The 27,457-nt window shown below is 44.0% G+C and overlaps 1 protein-coding gene across 1 annotated transcript; it reads left to right on the top strand.

Annotated features, from left to right (window-relative positions):
• Window positions 1–1,288: 1,288 nt before the first annotated feature.
• Window positions 1,289–27,232, top strand: YOD1 (YOD1 deubiquitinase). Its single transcript, XM_077481199.1, has 2 exons — window positions 1,289–1,594; window positions 25,972–27,232. The coding sequence occupies exons 1-2, from the start codon at window positions 1,387–1,389 to the stop codon at window positions 26,664–26,666; spliced, it is 903 nt and encodes a 300-aa protein (XP_077337325.1). The 5' UTR covers window positions 1,289–1,386; the 3' UTR covers window positions 26,667–27,232.
• The last annotated feature ends 225 nt before the right edge of the window (window positions 27,233–27,457 follow it).

The following is a 27,457-nucleotide window of genomic DNA, read 5'->3' on the forward strand; positions in this document are numbered from 1 at the left end:
TCCCCCTCGGATCTACAGCGACTGCACTTTCAAGTGCACTGTAAATAACCTCCTTAGTGTCTGATTTGTCCGCCACAATGTTGCAGTCCTGCTAAAAATCACTGATCGTCTCCATTACTAGTAAAAAAATAAAAATAAATAAAAATGCCATAAAAATATCCCATAGTTTGTAGACACTATAACTTTTGCATAAACCAGTCAATATAAACTTATTGGATTTTTTTCCCCAAAAAATATGTTGCCCTAAATTGATGAATAAATTTGATTTTTTTTTTTTTTTTTTTGGGTGTGTTTCATAGCAGAAAGAAAAAAAGATTATTTTCTTTCAAAATTGTCGCTCTTTTTTTGTTTATAGCACAAAAAAATAAAAACCACAGAGGTGATCAAATACCGCCAATCGCGATAAAAATCGGTGATCACCGCCATTACTAGTAAAAAAAAAAAAAATACAAATTGCCTAAATCTATCCCTTATTTTGTAGATGCTATTACTTGTTTTGGACAAACCAATCAATATACGCTTATTGCGAAAAAAAAAATTTTGCGCAAAAGTTACAGCGTCTACAAAATAGGGGATAGAGTTAGGCAATTTTTTTTTTTTTTTTTTACTAGTAATGACGGTGATCAGCGATTTTTATTGTGATTGGCAAACCAATCAATATACGCTTATTGTGATTTTTTTTAACCAAAAATATGTAGAAGAATATATCGGCCTAAACTGATGAAGAAATTAGTTTTTGTTTTTTTTCTTAATTTATTATAGCAAAAAGTACAAAATAGTGTTTTTTTCAAAATTGTTGCTTTTTTTTGTTTATAGTGCACAAAAAAAACGCAGAGGTGATCAAATACCACCAAAAGAAAGCTCTATTTGTGGGGGAAAAAGGGACATCAATTTTATCTGTGTACAGCGTCGCAATTGTCAGTTAAAGTGAAGCAAAAAATGGCCTGGTCATTAAGGGGGTAAAACCTTTTCTGTTTGGGCGCAACGTCGCACGGCCATGCAATTGTTAGTTAAAGTGTGCAGTGCCATATCGCAAAAAAAAAGAGAGAGAGAGAAATGCCATATTGGAGAGAGAGAGAAATGCCATATTGGAGAGAGAGAGAGAGAGAGAGGGAGAGAGAGAGAGAGAGAGAGAGAGAAATGCCATATTGGAGAGAGAGAGAGAAATGCCATATTGGAGAGAGAGAGAGAAATGCCATATTGGAGAGAGGGGGGGAGGAAGAGAGAGAGAGAAAAAGAAAAAAAAAGCAGCAAAGGTGTACCAACATGGAGTATCGCTGGCTGTCACGAACTCTCGCGAGATTTGCTGCTGATTCAGCGTGCCTACCCGGCTTCCCCTGGTTATTGTTTAGTTGGTCGCCGCTTCCACTGGTGTTAGTAGCTACTATGATGCGGCTCCGTTGTAAAACCCGGCAGGGTACACACTTACTGCAGGGGCTGACAGATGTTTCCAGTGTCCGGGAGCTGCAGGAGCTTATAACGGGGGTGAGTGGCATCTCCGGGCCCACACAGCGAGTCATGGTGGGCTATCCCCCTGCCAGTCTGGACCTGAGCGATGCTGACGCCCCCCTGCGGGAGCTGCCAATCAAATCAGGTAATGACTGTGCCCGGTGTGTGTTATTGGGGCCGAGAGCACGAGGTGGCCGTACATCGTCCAACCAATACATAGTCCTTGAAGTGATGGTGCGAGGGCCTGCCTACATGGGGGTTGTATTAGGTTACCACACTGCTGTCATTTAGTGGTGACTACCACTAAGGATTGTCATAGCATCTCCAAGAGCCTGTTTATCTTTATGGAATCCCTTCCTCTGTAGCTGCAGCAAGATGGCACTTCCTTTACTAAGGATAGCGATTCAGCAGCATTCATGCCAGCCATATCTTGCTGTACCGGGTTACACAAGGATGGATGCCATCTTGGTACACCCCAGCACTCGTCCGCAGTAAGCCTAAAGTAAGAAGGGGGCAAGAGGACATATTTTTACACCCACCGGTAAGGATGAGCTCCAGCGTGTTCGCACGCTCCATGTGCAGAGCCTGCCAGGAAGTCGGTGTTGCGCTAGTCACAGGCTGTGAGACATTTCCCTATGCGCGGCTGCAGAGATCGAGCAGTGTCTCACTGCCTGTGATTAGCGCAACGCCGACTTCCTGACGGGCTCTGCATGTGGAGTGTGCGAACACGCCGGGGATTCCTGCATTTCACACTAATGCCCTGTACACACAGTCGGACATACCAACGGATTTTGTCCCAAACGTGTGTTGCATACACACGGTCGCACAAAGTTTTCGGAAAATCAGATCGATCAGAATGCGGTGACAACGGGACTATAAAGAGGCCAGTAGCTTTTGGCCCCTTTCACACTACCGATCCATTAAGTTCCGCCTGTCCGTTTTTCAGGAGGACCTGAATGGATGCTCCATAGAGCTCTATGGAGCATCGGATGTCAGCGGTGACAAGTCCGCTGACATCCGATCCGAAAAAGTGTGACGAAGGAAAAAGCAATTTTTCCATCCGTCATTGGATCGGGTGACGACGGACGGTGCGGTCCGTCGTCACCCGATCTCCCATAGGGGAGAGTGGCGCTGTGACAGGTCCGTCCCTGCACATTGTGCAGAGACAGACCTGTCATCTCAGCGGAGATCGCTCCGGCGATCCCCGCTGAGCAAGCGGATATCCACGGGACGGATCAGCACTGATCCGCCCCGTGTGAAAGGACCCATTATCTCATAATTTATTCTGAGCATGCATGGCACTTTGTGCATCAGAATTGTCTACACACGATCGGAATTTAAAGCGGTAGTAAACCCGCATTTTTTTTTTTTTTTTTTTTAAAACCTGCAAAGCAAAAGGCATAATGAGCTAGTATGCACCGCATACTAGCTCATTATGAAATACTTACCTTAGAACGAGGCCCCGACATCTCGCCCGATCCACGCCGAGGAAGCCGACATGCTCCCTCGGCGTCTCTTCCGGGTATCGCGGCTCCGGCGCTGTGAGTGGCCGGAGCCGCGATATCGTCACTCCCGCGCATGCGCGCGGGAGATTTAAATCCGGCCGGACGAGCGCTGCCGGATTTTCGCGGAGAGAACCCCCTTGTGCGCATGCGCCGCTGCAGTCAGCGGCGCATACCGAGGGGAATATCTCCTAAACCGTACAGGTTTAGGAGATATTTTTTTTACCTACAGGTAAGCCTTATTATAGGCTTTCCTGTAGGTAAAAGTTAAAAAAGTGGGTTTACTTCCACTTTAAACGATCGGATTCTGTTGTTGGAAATTTTTTAGATCCAGCTCTCAAAATTTTTGTATGTCGGAAATTCAGACGGAAAAAGTCAGATGGAGCCAACACACGGTCGGTCATTCCGATGACGAAATCCGTCTGATTTTTTGCGATGGATTTTGGCTCAAACTTGTGTTGCATACACACGGTCACACAAAGTTGACGGAAAATCCGATCGTTCAGAATGAGGTGATGTACAATGGGACTATAAAGAGGCCAGTAGCTTTTGTCTCGTTATTTTATTCTGAGCATGCGTGGCACTTTGTGTCAACTGTCAATTGTCTACACACGATTGGAATTTAAACGATTGGATTTTTAGCTCCAGCTATCAAACTTTGTGTGTCGGAAATTCTGATGGAAAAAGTCAGTCAGATGGAGTCAACACACGATCGGAATTTCTGACAACACAGTTCAATCGCACATTTTCCGTCCGACCGTGTATACAGGGCATTAGACTTAAAGCGGTTCTGCACCTAAAAAAAAAAAATATTAAAAGCCAGCAGCTACTAATATTGCAGCTGCTGACTTTTAATAAAATCACACTTACCTGTCCCAGGTTCCAGCGATGTGCCATCCTCTGTCAGGGAATAGGGAAGTGAAGCATTACAGCTTCACTGCCCGGTTCCCTACTGCGCATGTGCGAGTCACCAGACCACAACGGGGTTCCCAGAACACAACGGGGGGGGGGGGGGGCATGGCGTCTGTGGGGGTCTGCGGCAGTCTGCCCGGAAGTGGATGCAGATACCTGGATTATCCAGGTAACTGCACCCCCCTCCCCCCTGAAAGGTGCTGATTGTGGCACCGGAGGGGGGGAGGGATCAGATTAGTGGAACTTCCCCCTTTAGGGTGAAGAACCGCTTTAATGCACACGGGACTTTTTACAACCTCTCCTGAACGATTTAATGTGACAGATAATAACCCACGTTTAAAACGTCCGTTATGCCGCGTTTGCATTTTGGGGAAATATATATTATAATTTTTATTTTTTTTTCAAAAACTAAACATGAGTTACTGCATTTAGGCTGGGTTCACACCGCTGCGGGGGGAGAACCGGATGTGATTCGCACAGCAAATCACATCCGATCTCCGTAGCGCTGCGAGTTCAGCCATACAGATAGTATGGCTGAACTCGCAGCGGTCCCGCAGCAAACTCGCACGGGACCCTTTTTTGGGTCCGCCACGGAATCGGATCGCATGGGGGTTCACACCATGCGATCCGATTCCTGTGCGAGTCGGCAGATCGCACTGCGATATGCGGACGGATCTGGGGGTGTCATTAACATAACATTGACACCCCCAGCCGTCCGCATAGGGCAGTGTGAACTGCCGGCGGGAGTCGTGCGATGCGGGAAAACGCCGCGGATTCGCGGTGTTCCCGCATCGCAGCAATGTGAACCTAGCCTTAGACACGCTTCACGTCAAAGACTTTGGCATCTGAACTTATTTTGTTTGCCTTCAAAGAAAAGCCTCTAAGTGCAACTGCCTAAAAACATTAACCGCTTGCCGACCGCCTCATGCAGATATACTGCAGCAGAAGGACAGGCAAACTAATGTACCTGTAGGTTGCCCTTTAAGAGGTGGCTTGCGGACGCGCGCCTGCAGCAAGCTCCATGAGTAGCGCCGCATGGACCCGATACCCGAGATCATCTCACGGAGAGGAAGAACAGGGAGATGCTAATGTAAACAAGCATCTCCCCGTTCTGCCTAGTGACAGTGTCACTGATCTCTGTTCCCTGTGATCGGAGCAGAGATCAGTGATGTGTCACACACACCCAGGACATACTTAACCCCTACACTGCCCCCCTAGTGGTTAACCCCTTCACTGCCAGTGCCATTTACACAAAAATCGGTGCATTTGTATAGCACTGATCGATGTATCAATGCCAATGGTCCCAAAATTGTGTCAAAAAAGTCTGATGTGTCCGCCATAATGTCGCAGTCACGATAAAAATCGCTGATCGCCGCCATTACTATTAAAAATAAATATATATGATAAAAATGCTATAAAGCTATGCCCTTTTTTTGTAAATGCTATGACTTTTCCACAAAGCAATCAATAAACGCTTATTGCAAATATTTTTTTTACCAAAAATATGTAGAAGAGTCCGTATCGGCCTAAACTGAGGAAAAATGTTTTTTAAAATATATTTTTGGGGGATATTTATTATAGCAAAATGTAAAAAATAATGCATTCTTTTTTTTTTTTTTCAAAATTGTCACTTTTTTGTTTATAGTGCAAAAAATAAAAACCGCAGAGGTGATCAAATACCACCAAAAGAAATCTCCATTTACGGGAAAAAAAAGGACGTCAATTTTGTTTGGGAGCCACGTTGAACGACCGCGTAATTGTCAGTTAAAGCGATGCAGTGCCGAATCGCAAAAAGTGCTCTCGTCTTTGGCTAGCAAAATGGTCCAGGGCTTAAGTGGTTAAACAAACCTGTGTACATGTAACATTGGATGAGTTTAGGGGCAGCTGAAAAAAGTATCCAATAGCCTCTGAACGTCTATTTACCAGCAGCAGTGTACATGAGGCCTTATGCAGGCCATACATGGTCAAATTTCGAACAAAGTTTTTATATATATATATATATATATATATATATATATATATATATATATATATATATATAAAATTATATTTTTTTTTTTGAGATCTGATGATGCCACCATTGATTTACGAAATTCCCACGTCCAAGCCTTCAATTTCACCTCATGTTGCTACAGAAAATAATTTTCGTGGCTGGGAATCTTCTTTTCTTGCACATGCATAGTACATTGCTCGCACGATTCTCCCATCATTGACTAGAAAATCGTTTGTTTTTCCAAAAAATTGCAACATGTCCGATTCCTCAAATTTGATTGCCGCTCGAAAATCGGCTGCACTAATGGTGTGATATTCGTACGAAAATGCTTGGATACGATTTTCGAAAGAAAATTCTTTTGAAATTCGAACCTTGTATGGCCAGCATAAGTTTCACCAGTAAACTGAGCTTATATAGTCAAATACAGTATTTGGAAGTCTGTGTTTTTGTTTGAACAAGCGCACTATTAATTTAATTAAAAAACAAACGCCATATACAATATAAGTGTGTAACAAATCCAAACCATAATGTATTCAAAAATATATATTGTACACAGTCCCATTAGTAAAAAAAAGTAGATGCAATTGTATGGGAAAAATAAAGTCTTCTTCATAAATTAATAAAAATGACTTGATGTGTTGATAAAAGTGCTAATCCAAAATACGTATTTAAGAAGTTTTCAGTGACACCACCCCTCTAAGGCACGATTAGACCCAATGGGGTCGCTTCCTCATATGAAAACTTCTTACATTCGTATTTTCGATTAGCACTTTTATCAACACTTCAAGTCATTTTTATTAATTTATGAAGAAGACTTTATTTTTCATTCATTTTTATCATGCGCATCTACCTTTTTCACTGATAGGACTGTGTGCAATATATATTTTTGAATACATTATATGTATGGAATTGTTACGCACTTATGTATATGGTGGTAGAATGTTTTGTTTGAACAAGCTCACTATTAGCTATATAGTGTTAGAGATCACTGTTTTTCAATAGTTAAAAACAGTCTGATGGATGTCTAAATACTGTATTTCACTATATAAGCCCAGTTTACTGGTAACATGGTAAAAATAAGTGTGATATGCAAGACTCGGGTGGGCGTAAAAAGATGTCTGCTTGGTGACTTCAGATTGTAGGCTTACTGCGGACAAGTGCGGGTCAGATTTACCAAGATGGCTGCGACGGAACATCATTAAGGTTGCATTTTCTGATGGGTAGTGGCTTTCTGATAGAACACCAGTGTCCTGTCAAAGTGGGCAATTCATCATGATCTCCAATAACGTCACTTCCAGTTACTGTAAAGCATCAGTAATTGTAGATTTAGACGAGTTGCTGTTTTGACACAACACCGGCAAATGTGTACACTCCGGTACATGAAGAGTTTGCTGTTTTCACAGAACAGCGGCTAAGGAGGAAAAAGTTGTCACTGCCTCGGTGGCGGCCATGATGTTGGTTAGTATCGGGTGGTCTAACAACCTCCGCTCATAATATCGTGTACAGGGGTGTACATATTTGCCGATGCTGTCAAAACAGAAACTCGTCTAACTCTCCAATTACTGATGCTTTACAGTAACCGCAAGTGATATGATTTTGGCAGTACAACAGTTTGTCTCTGGCGGCATGATCGCCTGACATCAGGCTGCCATAGATGATCCGATAAATGATTTATGTCTTTTCTGTATATTTCGGTAGAAATATTCCATCTATAGTCAACCCATTAAATCAATATGCCACACACAAGGAAGTTGATTTCCATCGATGGTTAAAGTGGAATTCAAGCTTACACCTAACCAGCCTTAAAAGAGAAGTTTGTGATTTCAAAATAATATAAAATACAAAATATACACACATACTCAGGTGGATGCAGTATAAATCCAATGCTGCAGCTGTCCCTGGCTCTAAACGGAGAACTGAGCAATCAAAGACCACTGATCACTCGGTTCTCTCCCTCCACACTGAGCGGTGACTGTCAGTCACTGCTCTGCCCCTCCAACGCTCACTAGAGCAATGGATTATGGAGGAGCCGAGAGCGGCTGTTTAAGGCTGTCAGTGGTGTGCTAAGCCAGCTGCCAGTCGGGCATCTTTGTGGATCCCAACATTGTCAGGATCTCTGCAGAGCCTGGATTGGGTCTGTGACCTCATCCATCAGTGGGCTTTAGCCCGCTGCCAGCTGAATCTGGGTAACAGGAGTGAAGAGCGAAATGCAGTCCTGTGATCCACAGGAGAAGTATGGCCAAAAAAAGCCACTTCTTTAAAGTGGTTGTAAACCCACTCCACAAAAAAAACAAAAGGCTGCAAGACAAAGGCATGTAAGCAAGTATGCATGGCTTACTAGTTCATTATGAAATACCTTTAAAACAAAATCCCCTGTACACTGGTCCGGTCAGCACTGTGATTGGCCAGAGCCACGATGACATCACTCCCGCACATGCACGCTGAAGCAATGACACGAGCTGTTGCTTAAGTGTGCATGTGCCGATGATGTTGGCGCATGCTGATACAGGGGATATCTCCTAAACTGTAGGTTTAGGAGATATCCAGGGTAGTTAAAGGCAAGCCTTACCTGCAGTAAAATGTGGATTGTGTAAGGGTTTACAACCACTTTAAAACTGTCCACTTTTCCTACCTTTGACCTATAGAAGTCCCTTTAGCAATCCTGCTCCTAGCGATTTGTCACTACCAGCAGAATTGCCCATTTGTTTTCAGCCTAATAGTGAATAGAGACAATTCTATAAATTTAAATTTATAGAATTTCAATTTATTTGCTGATTAATCTTCAAAAGGAACAATACATCTATAGGCAATGACCAATTTCATCAATCTGCCATACACAGGGAAGTATATTTTGAACGATAGTTAAAGTAGAATACCAGCTTACACCCCAACAGCCTTAAAACTCCCCCCGCTTAACAAATCTCCTATGCTAAATTGTGTAAGAAGGATGTATATACATATCTATTTTCAGGCTGCTCCAGTCACGTGAGATCCCATGTGTTAGCCAGCTGCAGCGGAGAGGAAAGAGCTCTTTAATGGCAAAGCTGGTAAAGGCTGGAGTATTGTTATCTCCCATAGGCTTCAATGGTCCAATCTTTTGGGTGTCCCCTCCCCTGCAGCTGCAGTGACTAATACACAGGATCTGAATCACATGACCAGAGCAGCCGAAAATAGGTAAGTATATGCATCTTTCTTGCACAGGTTAGTTGGCATGGTGTTTGGATGGGGATGCTGCCTTGACAGTTTTAAATTGGAACTAAACTCCCCCTATCTTTTTCAGCGAAGGAAGCTGCTATCTTAGCCTCTGTTTGATCTGCAACCGCTGCACATGTGATCAGTTATGACACCAGCTATTTGATGGTTTAACAGTTTGGTTGAATGTGAAAGCAAATGTGACAGCATTCCCAGCATGCCAGGAATGTAACTGTTTGTTTTTTGGGTTTAGTTCAACTGTGAAAAAGCGGCCAACAAGCAAAATCCCATTCATTCGAGTGGCACCTGTTCACATCTAAGTGTTTTGTCACCTGAAGCAAAAAAGACCATGAGCTTCTTTGGGGCAGATAACAGGCGTTTTTCTGCCTTTTACATTGGTGACCCGAACAAAATTGTGGCAAAAATTGGGCAAAAACACGCGACTTTGAAACGCTCAGGTGTGAATGCAGCCTAAGGCTTGGTTCACACGGGCAACACGACTTTTGGAGGCAACTTGGACGTGACTTGACGTCACTTGACGTGACTTACAACACTACTTTAAGTCGCCCCAGGCCAGGCGACTTGCCGTGGCCAATCAGAGAATGAGCTCTCAGGGGGGGGAACTCCTTTTGAGAGCTGATAATTTTCTGAGAGTCGCCTCTGTATAGATGGAGATCCGACTTGGAGGCGACCACCATTGAAATCAATGGGTACCAGTCGCCTACAAGTTGGATTGAAGTAGTACAGGAACCTTTTCTGAAGTCAGAGCGACTTCAGTAGTGTGCATTAAGACAGCTCTCATTCACTTGCATTGATTTCTACATGTTGTGGGACCTGAGGTGACTTGGGGCGACTTGAAGTCGGATCTGAGTCGCCCCTGTGTGAACCGGCATTAAGGCTAGTTGGGTGTAAGCTGGAGTTCTACTTTAGGATATGAAGGTAAGTTATCAATCGCATCTTTGTTTCTACCACACAATCTGATAATGTAATTGATCGGAATACGATTGTTCGAGACCAAATTATCGCAGTGCTGCTAATCAATTTAATAATTTTCTACCCTGGCTGATTGACTCAGCATGATCGAATCTGAGCTAAACCAAGTCGAAATTTATCAGGAGGGATGTTATGGCTGTTCAGTTATTTTCCCATTTGACCGTTTTTATTGAGGGTCAGTTCACACCACATTCAGTCCAGTGTTTTTTTTATTTTTTTTTTTTGTTTTTTTTCATCAAAAAGGCATGGAAATTTTATATGGTGTTTAATGGCATAGTTCACACCAGGGCTTGCAGTTTCAGAAAAAAAAAGTAGAACATGCTGCATTTTGCAAAAAACGCACTGGAACGCACTTGTCCTTATTTAAGGTTAGACAAAAGAGGGGGGAAAAATGCACTGAACTGTATCAAAAATGCTCTGGAACACGTGAAAAATTTGCATGCAGAAAAGCATCTGGAACGCATCCGGACTGCGTTTCTATGGTGTGACCTGGCCCTTAATACTAAATCAGTATGGATAATAAAATAGACATGTGTCTGGTCACGCATGAGTTGACAAGCAGGTTCGGACAAAACCTGTTAGGAAGTTTTCACTCCAGCCATAGCATTCCCCACCCTGTGGGGATTCATGATATTGTGAGCCTCCCTGCCCTTTTGTTACATGTGGCTGTGGGGCAGAGAATGCCTTAGTCACAACTGATTGGGTGCTGATTTGGCAGCAGTGATGGCTTCCTCCTGGATTCAGTTCAAACCTAAGTTAGGACCAAATTTGTGCTCATCCCTACTGGTGAGAACCCTCCAGATATAGTATGTCTGTTAAAGAACCCCGACTGTGAGTGACAACACTCAACTGCTTGCATTCCTTGCTCCCTCACTGTCAAGAAAAGGGAGGTGGCAATTATATGGTAACTTGGGTTTTGGAATATTTTCAAAAGTGAGGGAGTGACACCTCGCTGGGGAGGTCAGCCATGGAGAGATACATGTTGGTATGGATACTCCCTGTATTTTCTAGAAAATTTGTTGATGACAAATTCTTGCTAGCAACAGGATCGCTGCTATATAGGTCTAAAGCAATTTGATGGTAACATTTGAATTGAACAGCTTAACCACTTAAGGACCAGGCCTTTTAGGACACTTTTTGTGAAAATTTTTATTTTTTGCTAGAAAATTACTTGCAACCCCCAAACCAATGACGCGAGTGGTACCCTATTGTGGCTCAGTGGGAACTTGATTTTTGTATGGTTATGCTATTGTTCCCATGTACGCAGATCTGTTTGCTAGGAGCGTTAATGCAATTGCAATGAGGTGGCCAGTAGGGTTGCACTGATACCGAGTATTTTCCTGAGTACTTGTACTCGAGCAAATGCTTCCGATGCTTCACCTGATACCTGATACCGGAAGTCAGTGTGCGGACTGAGTGGGTGGGAGAGGTCCAGGCACGGTCCTTGCAGCGTAAGAATGTAAGCCTGTGGGCAGGGTTGTGGTACACAGCACAGGCCGTGTGCAGCCATGTATCCATCAGTGACCGGGCCATTAGAATCTTTAATGGAAGTGACGGCCCGAGTCTTCATCAGAGGCTGTACACGGCAACACCCATCTTGGTACATCCTGAACTCGGCCTCAGTAGCCTGCATTGGAAGGCGGTAGCGGACATCTTGTTACACCCAGCCTATATAGTTCACTATTACTAACTAAATGGGCTGGGTGTAACAAGATGTCCACTGCTGCATTCTGAGTAGGCTTACTGAGTCTGAATGCAGGGTGTATCAAGATGGGCTCTTGTGATCACATATTGTCCTTTTTATTTTATCATGCCAAGCTGCCAGCAATTAGTGCTGCATTATTCAGTGCAACTGTCAAACAGTTCCACCTATCAGTGCCAGCTATCAGTGGCGCATATCAGTGCCCATCAGTAAGTGCCATCAGTCAGTGCCACATATCGGTACCACCTATAAGTGCCAGCCATTAGTGCCGCATGTCGATGCCGCAAATCAGTGGCTATCAGTCAGTGCCACCTCTCAGTGCTGCAAATCTGTGCTTGTCAGTGCCACCTATCGGTGCCCATAGCAGGGCCGCAAATCAGTGGCCATCAGCCAGTGCCACCTCTCAATTGTGTGTGTGTTTTTTTTTTTTTTTTTTTTTTTTTTTTATTAATCTCTTGAGTTAAAGTTCTTAATTATAAAGAAGAAATTGTTAGTCTGTACTGTGCTTTGAAAACTGTCACTTGACATAAAAAAAAAAGTATCGGTACTTGTACTCGGTCTTAAAAAAGTGGTATCAGTGCAACCCTAGTGGCCAGTCTCTTGGTGAGGCATAAACAATCATTTCTAAGGCCCCTTTCACACTGGGGCGGTTTAGCACCTGTGTAGCGCCTGAAAAAAAACGGCCCTTTTCACGCCAATGTGAAAGCCCGAGGCAGGATGGTGAAAAAAGTCCTGCTAGCCTCATCTTTGGAGCGGTGTATTCACCGCTCCTACCCATTGAAATCAATAGGAGAGCGCGGCGGGACAGCTGCAGCGGTGCTTTGCGGGCAGTTTGAACCCTTTTTTGGCCTCTAGCGGGGGTTAAAACCACCCCGCTAGCGGGTGCCGACCGCTGCTAAAACGACGGTAAAGCGCCGCTTTACCGCCAACGGCTGCACCGCCCCAGTGTGAAAGGGGCCTTAAAGAGCAAACAGCACTGTCATTTTCACAGGATGGTTTCCGCAGCCAATGGTCTTCCACCAACGTCTGTATGTGCGAATACGCTCACATGAGCATATTACAGCAAAACTGACGCTGGGGAACATCTGACTACATACATTAATAAAAATTTCCACAACAATATACAGTGGATATAAAAAGTCTGCACACCCCTGTTAAAATGTCAAGTTTAAGTGGTGTCAAATTTGACAAAGATGAGTAATTTCCGAACTTTTTCCACCTTAAAGCGGTGTTGTACTCACATTTTGAAAACCTCACCAGCCATAGTGTCTCTTCCAAAGATGCCAAAATGAACCTTTTTAAAAATACGATCAGCGTAATTAACTTTTAATTTTCATTTCCAAGCTGACTTCCGGGCTCTCCTCCCGTGGGAGTAGGCGTGGTTGTTGCCTTTCCCCTGCTCCGCAAAGTCCCCTGGGAGGTATCTGTTATACCTGAAGGGTTCCACATGTACTGCCACTTTAAGGCTGGCTTCACCCAGGAGTGATGCCAAGGGTCAAGGGGTATGGTAGCCATCTTGGACACATGTAAGAGCCTAATAAGATGTACTGTCCTGAGATGCATGTTGCAGTGTACAGTGAGTACTGGAAATAAACTTCCATTGTTCCAGACCAGAGTCTTGTGTCTCTCACAACACAGAGGATATAACAGTGGCGACGAGGATGGGATTTACAAAGTGTCTATCAGTCTGAGAGAGAGAGACAAAGACATTGTGGATTGTTACCTGGATAAAAGCAATCACAGATCCCAGCAGGAAAATGTCATTGATCGGGACATTAAGTGAATTTGATGGAGAACAGACATCCTGGAGTTCCTGGGTGGAGAGACTGGAACAGTATTTCAGTGCAAATGGCATCCCAGGTGAAAGGCATGTAGCAGTATTTCTGACAGTGGTCGGTGCTAAGACATATGACACTCTCAGGGATCTCCTTTCCCCTGTAAAACCAGCAACTAAGACATTGGCAGAGCTCCTGACACTGTTAGAGGGTCACTTCCAGCCTAAACCACTAGAGATTGCAGAAAGATTTCATTTTTATCAGAGGCAGCAGCAGCCAGGTGAAGAAATTAAAGCCTTTGTGCTCGCCCTTCGCAGACTAGCCTCTACCTGTTCTTTTGGGGAGTACCTACCTACTGCACTGAGAGATAAGTTTGTCATGGGACTGAATTGTGACTCTAGCCAAAAGAGACTGTTAACAGAGAAAGACCTTACCCTTGCAAAGGCAATTGAGATAGCTTCAATGATGGAAATGGCTGTGAAAGATACAGAGGAATTGAACCCCCAGGGCAGAAGGGAAGAGGTGAAACAAGAAGTTTTCAGAACAGCAGTCAAGCCCACAGTCAAACTGGAAATACAGACCTCCACCAAGCCGGGGGTCAGCTTGCTACCGTTGTGGGAATACAGACCATGATCACAAAGTCTGCAGGTTTAAGGATCAGACCTGTCATAATTGTGGTAAAACAGGACATCTGAAACGAGTTTGCCGGAGCAAGAAGGTGCGAGATAAACAACCTCTGAACCCCAAGACAAAGACCTATATGGTGGGAAGATATACATCACCATCTGAGTCAGAGGATGAGGAAGTGCTCCACAGTTTAGACATACATCATATGCATTCAGCACCCTCTGCAATGACTGTAGAGGTAACCATTGAGGGAAAGAAACTAAAGATGGATGTAGACACAGGAGCAGCAGTTTCAGTTATCACTCAGAAACAATGGAGACAACTTCAGACCCGAACAACTGTCCGCCCAACGCCAATCAAACTGCAGACATACTCAAAGCAGATACTCCACCCACTGGGTTATGCAAAAGTGCAGGTATTGTACAAGGGTCAGACAAAGAGACTGCCATTATATATACTAGAGAATGGGGGACCCCCCTCTCTTTGGGAGAGACTGGATTGCTCACTTTGGTATGCCAGACATCGCCATAAATCCCTGTAACACTGTGACAATTCCATTAGGAGATAATGAGGGATGGGTGGTGTCCCTGAAGCAGCGGTTCCCAAAGATCTTTGATGACCAGTTGGGGAAAATAAAGCATGACTGTGTGAGACTCAAGCTGAAACCCAACGCCCAGCCGAAGTTCTTCAAAGCTCGCACAGTACCTTTCGCACTCCGAGCAGGAGTGGAAGCAGAACTGAGTCGGCTGGAGGAACAAGGTGTCATCTCAAAGGTAGAGCACAGCGAGTGGGCATCACCTGTTGTACCAGTGAAGAAAGCGAATGGGGACTTGCGCATTTGTGGCGATTTCCGCATGGCACTGAACTCCCAACTGGAAATAGACCAGTATCCTCTACCCAGAGTAGATGACATTTTTGCCTCTCTTGCAGGGGGTCAAAAGTTCACCAAGCTTGATCTCAAACAAGCATATTTACAGTTTGAGGTCCATCCTTCTTCCCGCAAGTTTCTGACCATCAACACCCACAAGGGACTGTATGAGTACAATCGGATGGTGTTTGGTGTAGCCTCTGCCCCAGCCATTTGGCAACGGAAGATGGATGAGATTTTGGCGGACATTCCTTTCACTCAGTGCCTGTTAGATGACATGCTCATCACGGGACGGACGGACCAGGAACACAAGCAAAACGTGGAGCTTGTGTTGGAAAGACTCCAAGAGCAGGGTCTGAAAGTGAACTTAGCAAAATGCCAATTCATGGTGCCGAAATTGGAGTTTTGTGGCCACCTTGTGGATGCAGACGGTATACACACCACAGAAGCCAAGGTTGATGCCTTAGTCAAAGCTCCTGCCCCAACCAATGTCCAGCAGCTGCGATCATACCTTGGCTTGCTGAACTATTACCACAAATTTCTGCCAGATCTGGCACACACCTTGTTTCCGTTGAACAAGCTTTTGGAGAAACACTCCAGATGGGACTGGTCGGCTGCATGCCAACGCGCTTTTGAAGTCTCTAAGCGGAAGCTGTTGGCGTCACGCATGCTTGTTCACTATGACCTCCAGAAGCCTCTGACCTTGGCTTGTGATGCCTCACCCTATGGTCTGGGGGCTGTACTGTCTCACATCTTACCTGATGGGTCAGAAAAACCAGTGGCATTTGCCTCCAGGTCTTTGACCAAAGCAGAAAGCAATTACTCTCACATTGACAAAGAGGCTCTTGCGCTGATATGGGCTATAAATAAGTTTCATCTTTACCTGTATGGTAGGGAATTCAACATACTGACAGACCATAAACCACTCCTTCAGATCTTTAGCCCTGACAAAGGCATCTCTCAGACTACTGCGGCCCGCCTCCAACGCTATGCCCTGTTCTTGGGAGCGTACAGTTATAAAATCCAGTATCGCGGTCATGATGCCAATGCTAATGCGGACGCAATGTCCCAACTGACAGGGAGGTCAATGGACTCCTCTCCACCGGTCAAGAGTTGTCGTTACACCAGCCTGTCCTTCTTGTCTTCTGGGGAGATAGCAGCCCATACAGCCAAGGATACCTTTCTGAAAACAATACTCTCCTGGGTACGGTCCGGTTGGCCTGCAACCGTCACACAGGATTATGAACCTTATTTCCGTAGGCGTATGGAATTAACTGTGGCTGGTAACTGTGTTTTATGGGGAGACCGAGTGATCATTCCACAGACCCTCCGGAGACACATTCTGGACTTGCTACATACTGGTCATCCCGGGGGCACACGTATGAAACAAAAGGCCCGAGGCTATGTGTGGTGGCCAAACTTAGACTCGGATATCACAACATATGTGAATGCTTGTGCTGGATGTGCACAAACTGCAAGAGACCCTCCTCGAGGGTGCGTCCAGCCCTGGACTTGGCCCACGGTTCCTTGGTTTCGACTACACTTGGACTTTGCAGGTCCGATCAGAGGACACACCTTCTTGATCATAGTGGACGCCCATTCAAAGTGGCCTGAGGTAATTCCTGTTACTCAGCCAACAACTAAGGCAACAGTTTCCATACTGTTACATCTCGCTGCTACATTTGGATACCCCAGAGAAATCTTCACAGACAACGGTGCACAATTCACCAGTCAGGAGTTTCAGCGTTTCTTGACTGCCCACAACATCAAACACAAGTTGACCGCACCTTACCACCCAGCTACAAATGGTCAAGCAGAGCGGTTTGTGCAGACTTTTAAACGCTATTTCAAAGCTACAGTGGCTACAAGTAAACAGCAGTCCCTGTCACCCCAGCAGCTGGACTCCTTCCTTTCTGCTTACAGAAACACACCACATGCAACCACCGGGAAAACTCCAGCAGAACTCCTTCTGGGTCGGCAGCCATGGACTGTTTTGGACATGCTCCGCCCACAAACAGTCCAGGAACATGTACTGCAGTCCCAAGACAAGATGGTCAAACACCATGAGATCCCCCGATTCACAGCCCAACAAAAGGTATGGGCCCGATCTTATGGAGTATCCAACACCCGTTGGCTTCCTGCTGTCATTGCAGAGACTTTGGGACCCAAGATGTATAGGGTCTGCCTGGAAGATGGTTCTATTTGCAGAAGGCATGCGGACCAACTGCGCCCTCGTTTTCAACTGCATGAATCCCTGACGCCGGCTGAACCACCAGTGTTGCAAGGAACTGCTCCCAGCGGATCAGGATGCATGGGAACTGATGATTGGGGGGACTCTGACCCTTTGAACTCAGCTCCAACAGAGCCCTCCAGCCCTGGTCCGGAGGTTGGTTCACCCACTGAGCTGGGGGATCCCTTCTTGGCACCGCCAGTGCCCATTCCAGTCGACCCTGTTTCCTCCGATCCCGAGTCGACGGGTGCCCGCCCTCAACGACACTGTCGCCCTCCTGACCGGTTTCAGCTTCAAGACCGGTTACGAGACTTTCGACGGGGCCGCCGAAAGTGATCCAATGACATTGTATCCCCGCAACTGTCCCTGGAATCTTGCTCTCACATTTGGATGCAGGAAAAGTCCTGTGCATCTCCTGTGTTTGGAGGACTGTTATTGGACAGTTATTAGTTAATGTTTTGTGCCTTTTCTCGTTTTGTTTTTGCTTGTTTTTTTGTTTTGTTTTTTTAGGGATGGATGGAAGGTGTTATACCTGAAGGGTTCCACATGTACTGCCACTTTAAGGCTGGCTCCACCCAGGAGTGATGCCAAGGGTCAAGGGGTATGGTAGCCATCTTGGACACATGTAAGAGCCTAATAAGATGTACTGTCCTGAGATGCATTTTGCAGTGTACAGTGAGTACTGTAAATAAACTTCCATTGTTCCAGACCAGAGTCTTGTGTCTCTCACAACACAGAGGATATAACAGTATCTTTCATTGTTCCCACGAATCAGTGGGGAACGCTGTACTGCCAAAATCTCGTGAGATTTTGGCGTCACGTGACACCGGTCTTTGTTCTCTTGATGTTTACTTCGCCATCACAACAGGGCGGGAACTTCCGAGGACACCGCCCGTCGTGATGGCAACCATAATCTTTTACAGCGCTGCTCACTGCTATCAATGAGCAAGTGCGGGATGGAGCGGTGGGTGCTCGGAGCACAGCGTCATCGCATCCAGGAAGGAAATGCTTGTGGGCTTCAAACGCCCACAGTGAAAATGGAAACCGCCAGACTGCATTTTTAAAAGTTATCCTTACAACTGAAATCGTCATGTCGGTGGTTAAAAAGACGCCGATCGCAACAACAAAGACACCTAAGGAATCGCCCACCAGTGACACAGGTAAAAAAAAAAACATCGGCAGCGGAATCCCGCTTTTAAATGTGACCTATAAACTGTACAATTCAATTGAAACCTGAAATCTTTTAGGAGGAGGGGGGGGGAGGGGGGAGTAAAAAAACTAAAAAAATAATGTGGTTGCATAAATGAGCACACCCTCTTAACTGGGGATGTAGCTGTGTTCAGAATTAAGCGATTCCATTCAAACCCATTTAAAGTGCCTCTGATTAACTCCAAATAAGTTCATCTGTTCTAGTAGGACTTTCCTGACCATTTCTTAGTCGCATCCTATAGCAAAAACCATGGTCTGTAGAGACCTTCCAAAGCATCAGAGGGATCTCATTGTTAAAGTCTGTCAGGAAAAGGGTACAAGAGCATTTTCCAAAGGCATTAGATATACCATGAAACAGTGCGAAGACAGTTAACAATTGGAGAAAATATGGTACAACAGTGACATTACCAAGAACTGGACATCCCTCCAAAATTGATGAAAAGACGAGAAGTAAACAGGACAAGGAGGTTGCCAAAGTCCTACAGAAACATTACAGGAGCTGTGGGAATATTGGCTATAATTCCAAAAGATATGTTTGGCGCAAAAATAACACTGCACATCACCAAAAGAATACCCACAGTAAAGTATGGTGGTGGCAGCATCATGCTTTGGGGCTGTTTTACTTCAGCTGGGACAAGGGCCTTAGTCAAGGTGGAGGGCATTATGAACAGTTCCAAATACCAGTCAATATTGGCACAAAACCTTCAAGCTTCTGATAGAAAGCTGAATATGGAGAGGAACTTCATCTTTCAGCATAACAGTGACCCAAAGCATACATCCAAATCAACTAAGGATTGGCTTCACTAGAAGAAGATTAAAGTTTGGTTGGCATGGCCCCGCCAGAGCCCAGACCCGAATCCAATTGAAAATCTGTGGGGTGACCTGAGGAGGGCTGTGCACAGGAGGTGCCCTCACAATCTGAAAGTCTTTTTGCAAAGAAGAGTGGGCAAATATTGCCAAGTTAAGATGTGCCATGCTGATAGACTCATACCCAAAAAGACTGAGTGCTGTAATAAAATCAAATAGTGCTTCAACAAAGTATTAGTTTGAGGGTGTGCACACTTGTGCAACTTTATTTTTTATTTTTTTCACTCCGCTTAAAAGATTTGTTTGTTCAATTTGAGTTGTAGTTTATAGGTCACATTAAAGGTAGAAAAAGTTCTGAAATGATTTTTGTCTAACTTTTTTACATCACAGAAACCTGACATTTTAACAGGGGGTGTGTGGACTTTTTATATCCACTGTATATATTTTTAAAGCCTAGAGAATAAAATGGTGGGTGCTGAAATTTTTTATGTAACGGTATTTGCACAGCATTTTTTCAAATGCAATTTTTTGGGAAAAAATATACTTTTAATGAATTTTAATGCACAAAAACACAATATAATACCATATTATTTAGTAAAATATAAAAGCAGTTACGCCATGTAAATGGATAACAAACATTTCGCAACGGGGGGCTGAAGTTGTTTTAAAGTGGTATTAAACCCGAACCCAAAAATTTTATATTGCAGCTTACCAATCATTAGATGTAGCTGCATCCATTTTTCTTAGGCTTTTTCACCTGATGATCTGGCCAGTGACACGACTTTGGATGAATGAGGTCAGGAGGCACAGCAGACAGCAACTTTGTCAGTCTGAGAGCGGGGGTGTTCAAATATGCAGTATTGTGTAAGTTTTAGGCAGGTGTAAAGAAATGCTTTGAAGTAATGCAGGCCATACATGGGTCAAATTCAGAAAAATAAATATTTTGAAAATCCAATTTTTGTCATCCGGTGGTAACACCATTGATTTGGAAATTCGACCAGCCAAGCCTTCAATTTCACCTTGTTGCTACAGAAAATAATTTTCGTGGCTGGTAATCCTCTATTCTTTCCAGATCACCACTCATGCCAATTATTTTTCGATTCGATTTCTTGCATCATTGATTAGAGATTAGTTTGTTTTTTCAAAAATCACTCAAATTCGATGGCCGCACAAAACTTGACCTCTGAGGTGAGGTTATGGAAGACCGTTTCATGTCAGACTAGACACCATTGCAAGACGGAGCACAGAAACAAGACACAAGGTAATTATACTGCATCAGCAAGGTCTCTCCCAGGCAAAGATTTCAAAGCGGACTGGACTTTTAATAAGTGCTGTTAAATCTCTTTTGAAGAAGCACAAAAACGGGCAATGTTGAGGACTGTACTGTAGAGGCAGTGGTCGGCCAAGGAAACTTAATACAGCAGATGATAGACACATCATGCTTACTTCCCTTTAAACATATGAAGACTTCCAGCAGTGCCATCAGCACAGAACTGGAAGAAAGTAGTGGGACCCAGGTACACCCATAATCTGTCCACAGAAGTCTGGCTAGAAGTGATCTTCATGGAAGAATTACTGCCAGAAAGCCGTACCTCCGATGTGGAAACAAGGCTAGGTGACTCAACTATGCAGGAAAACATAGGAACTAGGGTGCAGAAAAATGGCAGCAGGTGCTCTGGACTGATGCGTCAAATTTTAAATAGTTGGCTATAGTTGGAGGCAGTTTTTTTGCCAAAGGGCTGGAGAATGGTACAATAATGTGTCTACATGCAACAGTGAAGCATGTTGGGGGCTGTATTTCTGCAAATGGAGTTGGGCATTTGGTCAGGATCAATGATGTCTTCAATGCAGAGAAAAACGGGCAAATACTTATCCATCGTGCCATACCATAAGGGAGACAATGACCCCAAACATACAGCCAATGTAATTAGGAACTATGTTCAGCGTAAAGTACGGAGTTCTGCAACCTACCTGCCAAGTTCCTTCTGAAACTGTGCAAGCGTACCTAGAATAATTGATGCAGTTTTGGAGGCAAAGGGTGGTTGCACCAAATTTTGATTTTGATTTCTCTTCTTTTTGTTTATTTTTTTTTATCAATTAACAAAAACGGAAAGTACACTATTAACACTTCTATTTCTGAAACCATTTTCATTTACAGCATTTTTGCACACCTGCCTAAAACTTTTGCACAGTATATCTACACCTCAGTCTCCAGGGTTGCCTACCTCCTGCTTTACATAGCTAAGTAGCTTGTTAAAATGATCTGCTACTGTTACCCCAAGACAGGAAGTTTCATACTGGCAGGAATGGCAAGTATAAACGGAAGAAAAAGAAGCCTTTAGTGCAAAACCTTGACACCCAGGGTAAGCTACAATCTCTAGTGTATAAGTATACGTTATAAGATCACAGCTATTTCCTAAACAAGCTTCTTTTTTGCCTCTTTGAATTTAGTTTTCACTTAGCGGGGCTTGCTTTCCCTGACTTCATGACTAATGCGTTTATATACAAATCTACTTTGCACTACAAGTGCGCTTGCTGTAAATCTGAGGGGGACATGCAAGGAAAATAAAATACAGCATTTTTGCTTGTACATGATTGGATGATGAAATCAGCAGAGCTTCCCCTCATTTCAGATCTTCTCCTCAGATCCACATTGTCTGTCTGCACTTCCAAGTGCACTTGCAATGCAAAGTGGATTTGCCTTTAGTAAATAAACCCCAAAGTGTCTAAACTCCGCTCACCATTTCCAGGAAGCTTACCTTTTATTGGCCAATGAAGCTGTCTCAATGGCTACTGACATGGCAGTTGGTAGTCTCATTTTTGAAGTCTAAAGTAATAAAATGAAAGCAAATTGAAGACGTTTAACCACTTCAATACAGGGCACTTAAACACCTTCCTGCCCAGACCAATTTTGAGCTTTCAGCGCTGTCGCACGGTCATGCTACACTGTACCCAAATGAATTTTTTATCATTTTTTTTCCCCACAAATAGAGCTTTCTTTTGGTGGTATTTGATCACCTCTACGGTTTTTATTTTTTGCGCTACAAATAAAAAAAAATACCGAAAATTTTGAAAAAATGTTTTTTTTTGTTTCAGTTTCAAAACTTTGTAAATAAGTACGTTTTCTCCTTCACTGATGGGCACTGATGAGGCGGCATTGATGGGGCGGCACGGACGGACGCTGATAGCTGGCACGGATTGGCACTGATAGCTGGCACGGATTGGCACTGATAGCTGGCACGGGTGGGCACTGATAGCTGGCACGGGTGGGCACTGATAGCTGGCACGGGTGGGCACTGATAGCTGGCACGGGTGGGCACTGATAGCTGGCACGGGTGGGCACTGATAGCTGGCACGGGTGGGCACTGATAGCTGGCACGGGTGGGCACTGATAGCTGGCACGGGTGGGCACTGATAGCTGGCACGGGTGGGCACTGATAGCTGGCACGGGTGGGCACTGATAGCTGGCACGGGTGGGCACTGATAGCTGGCACGGGTGGGCACTGATGGGCGGCACGGGTGGGCACTGATGGGCGGCATTGGTGTTATACTATAGTAATGGATGCCAATCAGTGATGCCCATTGTGGGCACTGATTGGCATCCATTATGGGCACTGATTGGCATCCATTGTGCTGACTGGCATCCCTGGTGGTCTAGGGAGGATTACCTTTTCCCTGGTGGTCTGGTGGCGTCCCTGGTGGTCCAGTGTGGGCATCCTCGGGGGGGCTGTGCTGATAATCGATCAGCACAGACCCCCCCCCTGTCAGAGGAGCAGCCGATTGGCTCTCCTCTACTCGCGTCTGACAGACGCGAGTGAGGGAAAGCCGATCACCGGCTCTTCCCATTTACACTGTGATCAGCCGTGATTGGATACGGCTGATCACGTGGTAAAGAGTCTCCGTCGGAGACTCTTTACCGAGATCGTAGTTGCCGGGAGTCAGACTGACACCCTGCAACAACGATCGCCGCGGCTCATAATCCTGATCACGTCATATGACGTCCGGTCAGGATTATGAAACCACTTTGCAGCCGTCAATTGCCTATAGGGCGGGCGGCAAGTGGTTAACAAAGGTAACGGGGCATTTTGCATTTGTTCTTCAGCAGAGCTTTAAACTATACATATTCATAGAGAAACTTCAGGAAAAGGGAAGCGTGCTGTGTTGTCTAACAAATTCCACTATAAAGTCTGCTCATTCACTGATGGGAGCTGTGAGGTAGGTATGAGATATGATGTGCACTGTATATATGTGTGGTAGGGTGTGGTGAGTGTATTGGGTTGAATGATATGGTGCCCTCACTGTGCTGTACGTCATGTACTCCTGATTACACCATTCTATGTTATGTACAGAATGTTGCATACTCCACACCTAAATACTTAGGGCTATGTGTGAATTCCACTCTGAACATTGTAATCTGTTGCAAAATTCATATTGCTAATCGTCTCCTTATTTGTCATAGTTTAGTTGTTTATATAACTGTGACTCTGAAATTCTATCCCTTGTGCAGATTTGTAGTTTTCTTGTGGTATATTCTAATGTGTTTGGGATCTCTGTAGAATTTAGCTTTCCTTACCTCCTGTAAAGGTGAGGTTTTTCATATCTCCCAGGTTTAGGTATCACCCTGAAATGAGCATTGTACACTTCAGGATCACCCCAGATCTATTTTTCATCACGTTGTGTGTGTGTGTGTGTGTGTGTGTGTGTAATATATAGAGATGGATATCTTTCTCTATATTCTCTCACACACACACGGCAACAATATGCCAGCAACACCACCTCCTGTTTCAGGCTGACTTCTAAGCCATTGCCTTATTCAGATACCCCACAAGAGCTCCCTTTCGTAATTCCTTACTGTTCTCTCATCAACCTGGAAATTTTTGGGTGTTGACCATCTATTCTTGCAAGTTTCAATATCTCCTGTTGTATTCACCCAAATTTGAAATCCGCTTTAAAATATCCATTAGGGAGAGTGGGTTGGGATACCTTCAAAATAGCCACAGCACTTGAACAGACCCAAAACGTAAGCATAGAGCCTATGAGGTATCGCTGTGTGTCATGTGTCCTCAGAAATCATCACACTGCCAGATTGCCATGACAATCCAAATTTCTCTAGTCTAGACTCGGGTAACAACCATAAAACGGCACACATCTACACATAATTCACAACTTAGCAGTTTGTCTTTTATGCCTTTACAACCACTTAAACACTAAGTTCTCCTTTTTGGAACATATTTCATGTTCCAACCACATTTGGGGTGTTAGGTGTAACATGTTCCAGCTCGTGCCTTCAGCTCCCCTCCTCAGTGTGACAGTGTGCAGGGAATCTTCTCCCCACACCTGTTTTTCACTTTTTAAAAGGAACATGGTGCAGGGCTCCACCCACACAGCCTCCTCATTCATTCACAGTTTCCTATGAATAAATGAACTACAATCGGCCAACGTGGCTGAAGGCTTGTAGTTCTGAATGAACTGTGAGGGCCCTAATAAGCACTCTTGAAGTTCATTCACAAGCCATGCATCTTTCAAAAATACAACCCGTATGAAGGTACGGGCAGAAAGCTGAAGGAAGTGTCTACAGAAACCTGACATTGCACCCCTGATTCACTGATCAGGGATGCAATTCTTTTTCATGGCTCCTACAGGAAAAACTAATAATGCACATTTAGTTTTTTTTTTTTTTTTTTTTTTTTGGTGAAAATATGTGCATTTATTTTTGTGCCTGGAAAAGTGAACTTATTCTTTAAGGAGTGTAGATCAGTTCTCCGTTTTTCCCTTTAAAGGGACGCGTGCTTTATCTTTTGTGACCTCTATGTAGTACTGAGATCTGAATGTGAGGTTAATGGCTTTGAGTGAATAAAGCCATGGGTGAATGAGTGCACAGGGATTATGCGCGTTGGAGTGCCTTTTTAAAGTTTTACATTAGGGGGATCACAAGGTTTTTCTATGACGGATTTTGGTTGATGTGTCACCATTGGGATTATTGTATTTTGTCACATTTTTATGCTTTCGCAGTTTAGCATAGTATCTAATAATGGTTTTTTTTAAATTTATTTATTTTTTGATATCTGTATGTATTTATCTTTATAAATATTATTGACACACTTTAGTTACTTTAGTATTGCGTGGTAGTGCTGCACTATTTTGAGCCATTTGATTTATTTAGGGTTAGGTTCACATCTGTGCAGGTGATTCTCGCTGTGGGTCCGCACCTGTTCCTGCAGCCATAACCAGCTGCACAGTGAATCCTAATGGCACACTGGGAACCGCACTGCACTTGTGGTTTCCGTGTGGGCTGCGATTTCTAAAAAGCTGCAGGGACCTTTTCCCTAGGTTTTTTTCAGGAGGCATGGCAGCCCATTCAAATCGCACCTCACGGAGCCGCATATGTGTGAACATAGCCTTAGCACTCAAAAGGTGTCACTCCACTAGCAGCCGAGGATTTATTTCTTTTCACTTACATTGGAAGATGGTGTGCAGGTGTTTTTTGTTAATAGTTTGGAAAATGTTATATGGTGCAAAACCAGTTTGTTTTTTGTTCCCCCCCCCCTTCCCTTTTTTATAAAGGATTTAATGGCTGACATCTTTGAACTGCTGATGGCATTCGTAAACTACTATATATGCAACCAAAACAATGTCTATAAGCCTATTTTGTTAGTACAGTTCTGTATTTTGACAGGTATTCAAGGTGTGTATTTTTATGTATTTTAAACAGGTGACACATTGGTTGTGGAAGAAGATAAAAGCCGGAATGCTACGGTCGTGAAGCAATATGTAAATGATCAGACTCTGCCAAGAGCTCCAGCATTTGTTCGTAGAGTAGTTCCAGCAGACAATTCCTGTCTCTTTACAAGTGTTTACTATGTGGTGGAAGGTGGTGTATATGACCCAGCATGCGCACCAGACATGCGCAGCCTTATAGCTGAAATTGTTGCCAGTGATCCCACAAGTTATTCTGAAGCTGTGCTTGGAAAAAGTAATGAAGAGTATTGCTTGTGGATTCGTAGGGATGACACATGGGGTGGAGCTATAGAAGTTTCAATACTTTCCAAATTTTATCAGTGTGAAATTTGTGTAGTAGATACCCAGACAGTAAGAATAGATCGTTTTGGGGAAGACGCCGGTTACACCAGACGGGTTTTTCTAATTTATGATGGCATTCACTATGACCCTTTACAGCGCCAGTTTCCTGATCCTAGTATGCCCCCTATGACCATTTTCTCCACAACAGATGACGGTGCACTGGTGCAGGCCTTGGAGTTGGCTGATGAAGCGAGGAAGAAAAGGAAGTTCACAGATGTGAATAGATTTGCCCTACGTTGTATGGTTTGCCAGAAAGGATTAACTGGACAGTCTGCAGCAAGAGATCATGCCAAGGAAACTGGGCACACCAACTTTGGGGAGGTGTAGTATCCCAAACTTCGGATAAATGGTGAAAACTACCTCGTACCCCAGAACCCAGTTTAACGTGCATATGTAGTGATATTCTAAAAACAATTAAGGAAAGTAGGCAACACCTGCTTTCTTTCTTTTTTTCTTTAGGGTTTTTCGGGATATTTATTGTTGTGTTAAAGCTGAACTCCAGCCAATGTTTTGGCAGTTTTAAGATTAATTTAAATGATTTGTGGTTAAAACAAGTTACACGCTAAAGGTACTCATATGCATTAGGTGGCTCCAGTGTCAGAGGCCGAGACCATCAGGGTAGCAAAAGTTCTTTTATTTTATCTGGCATAAGTATTCCTGATGCTTTTATACTGTATGTGGTATTGATTTGTTTTGTTTTTTTGATCTGTGAGTTTGACAGCGCAAGGTCAGCCAGTGGTTAACAAGCCAAAGAGGCTGAACAACTGCTAATGTGATATTTGACAAGTATATAATCACACACACGCACACTTTGTGCTTTTACACTTTATTCTGGCAAAGAAGTTGACACGTGTTAATTTTTTCCACAATTAAATAATTGTGTTAAGATGAAATGCTACTTGGGATAATGGTGTGATATTTAAACTAAATTTACTAAGGGTTAAGTGTATGCATGTGTAAAAATCTTTTATTTAATCTAGCTGTCAGTTCATTAATTACCTAAATGTAATTTTTAAATAATGCCCCAATCTACCTGTGAACCTTTTTTGGTACACAAATTCGGCATACTGTACATACACTACATTTAAAAAATGTGTACACTTGCTTTATTCTGTTAT

This window comes from Lithobates pipiens, unplaced genomic scaffold, assembly GCF_037356315.1.
Source record: "Lithobates pipiens isolate NorthernLeopardFrog02 unplaced genomic scaffold, aLitPip1_a1.2 Scaffold_16, whole genome shotgun sequence".
Taxonomy (NCBI): Eukaryota; Metazoa; Chordata; class Amphibia; order Anura; family Ranidae; genus Lithobates; species Lithobates pipiens.

Bases quoted from the DNA above. Each gene is read 5' to 3' on its own strand.
- YOD1 (XM_077481199.1), top strand. From the start codon at position 1,387: ATGATGCGGCTCCGTTGTAAAACCCGGCAGGGTACACACTTACTGCAG. The intron at 1,595-25,971 runs GTAATGACTGTG...TATTTTAAACAG, and splicing joins GGAGCTGCCAATCAAATCAG to GTGACACATTGGTTGTGGAA.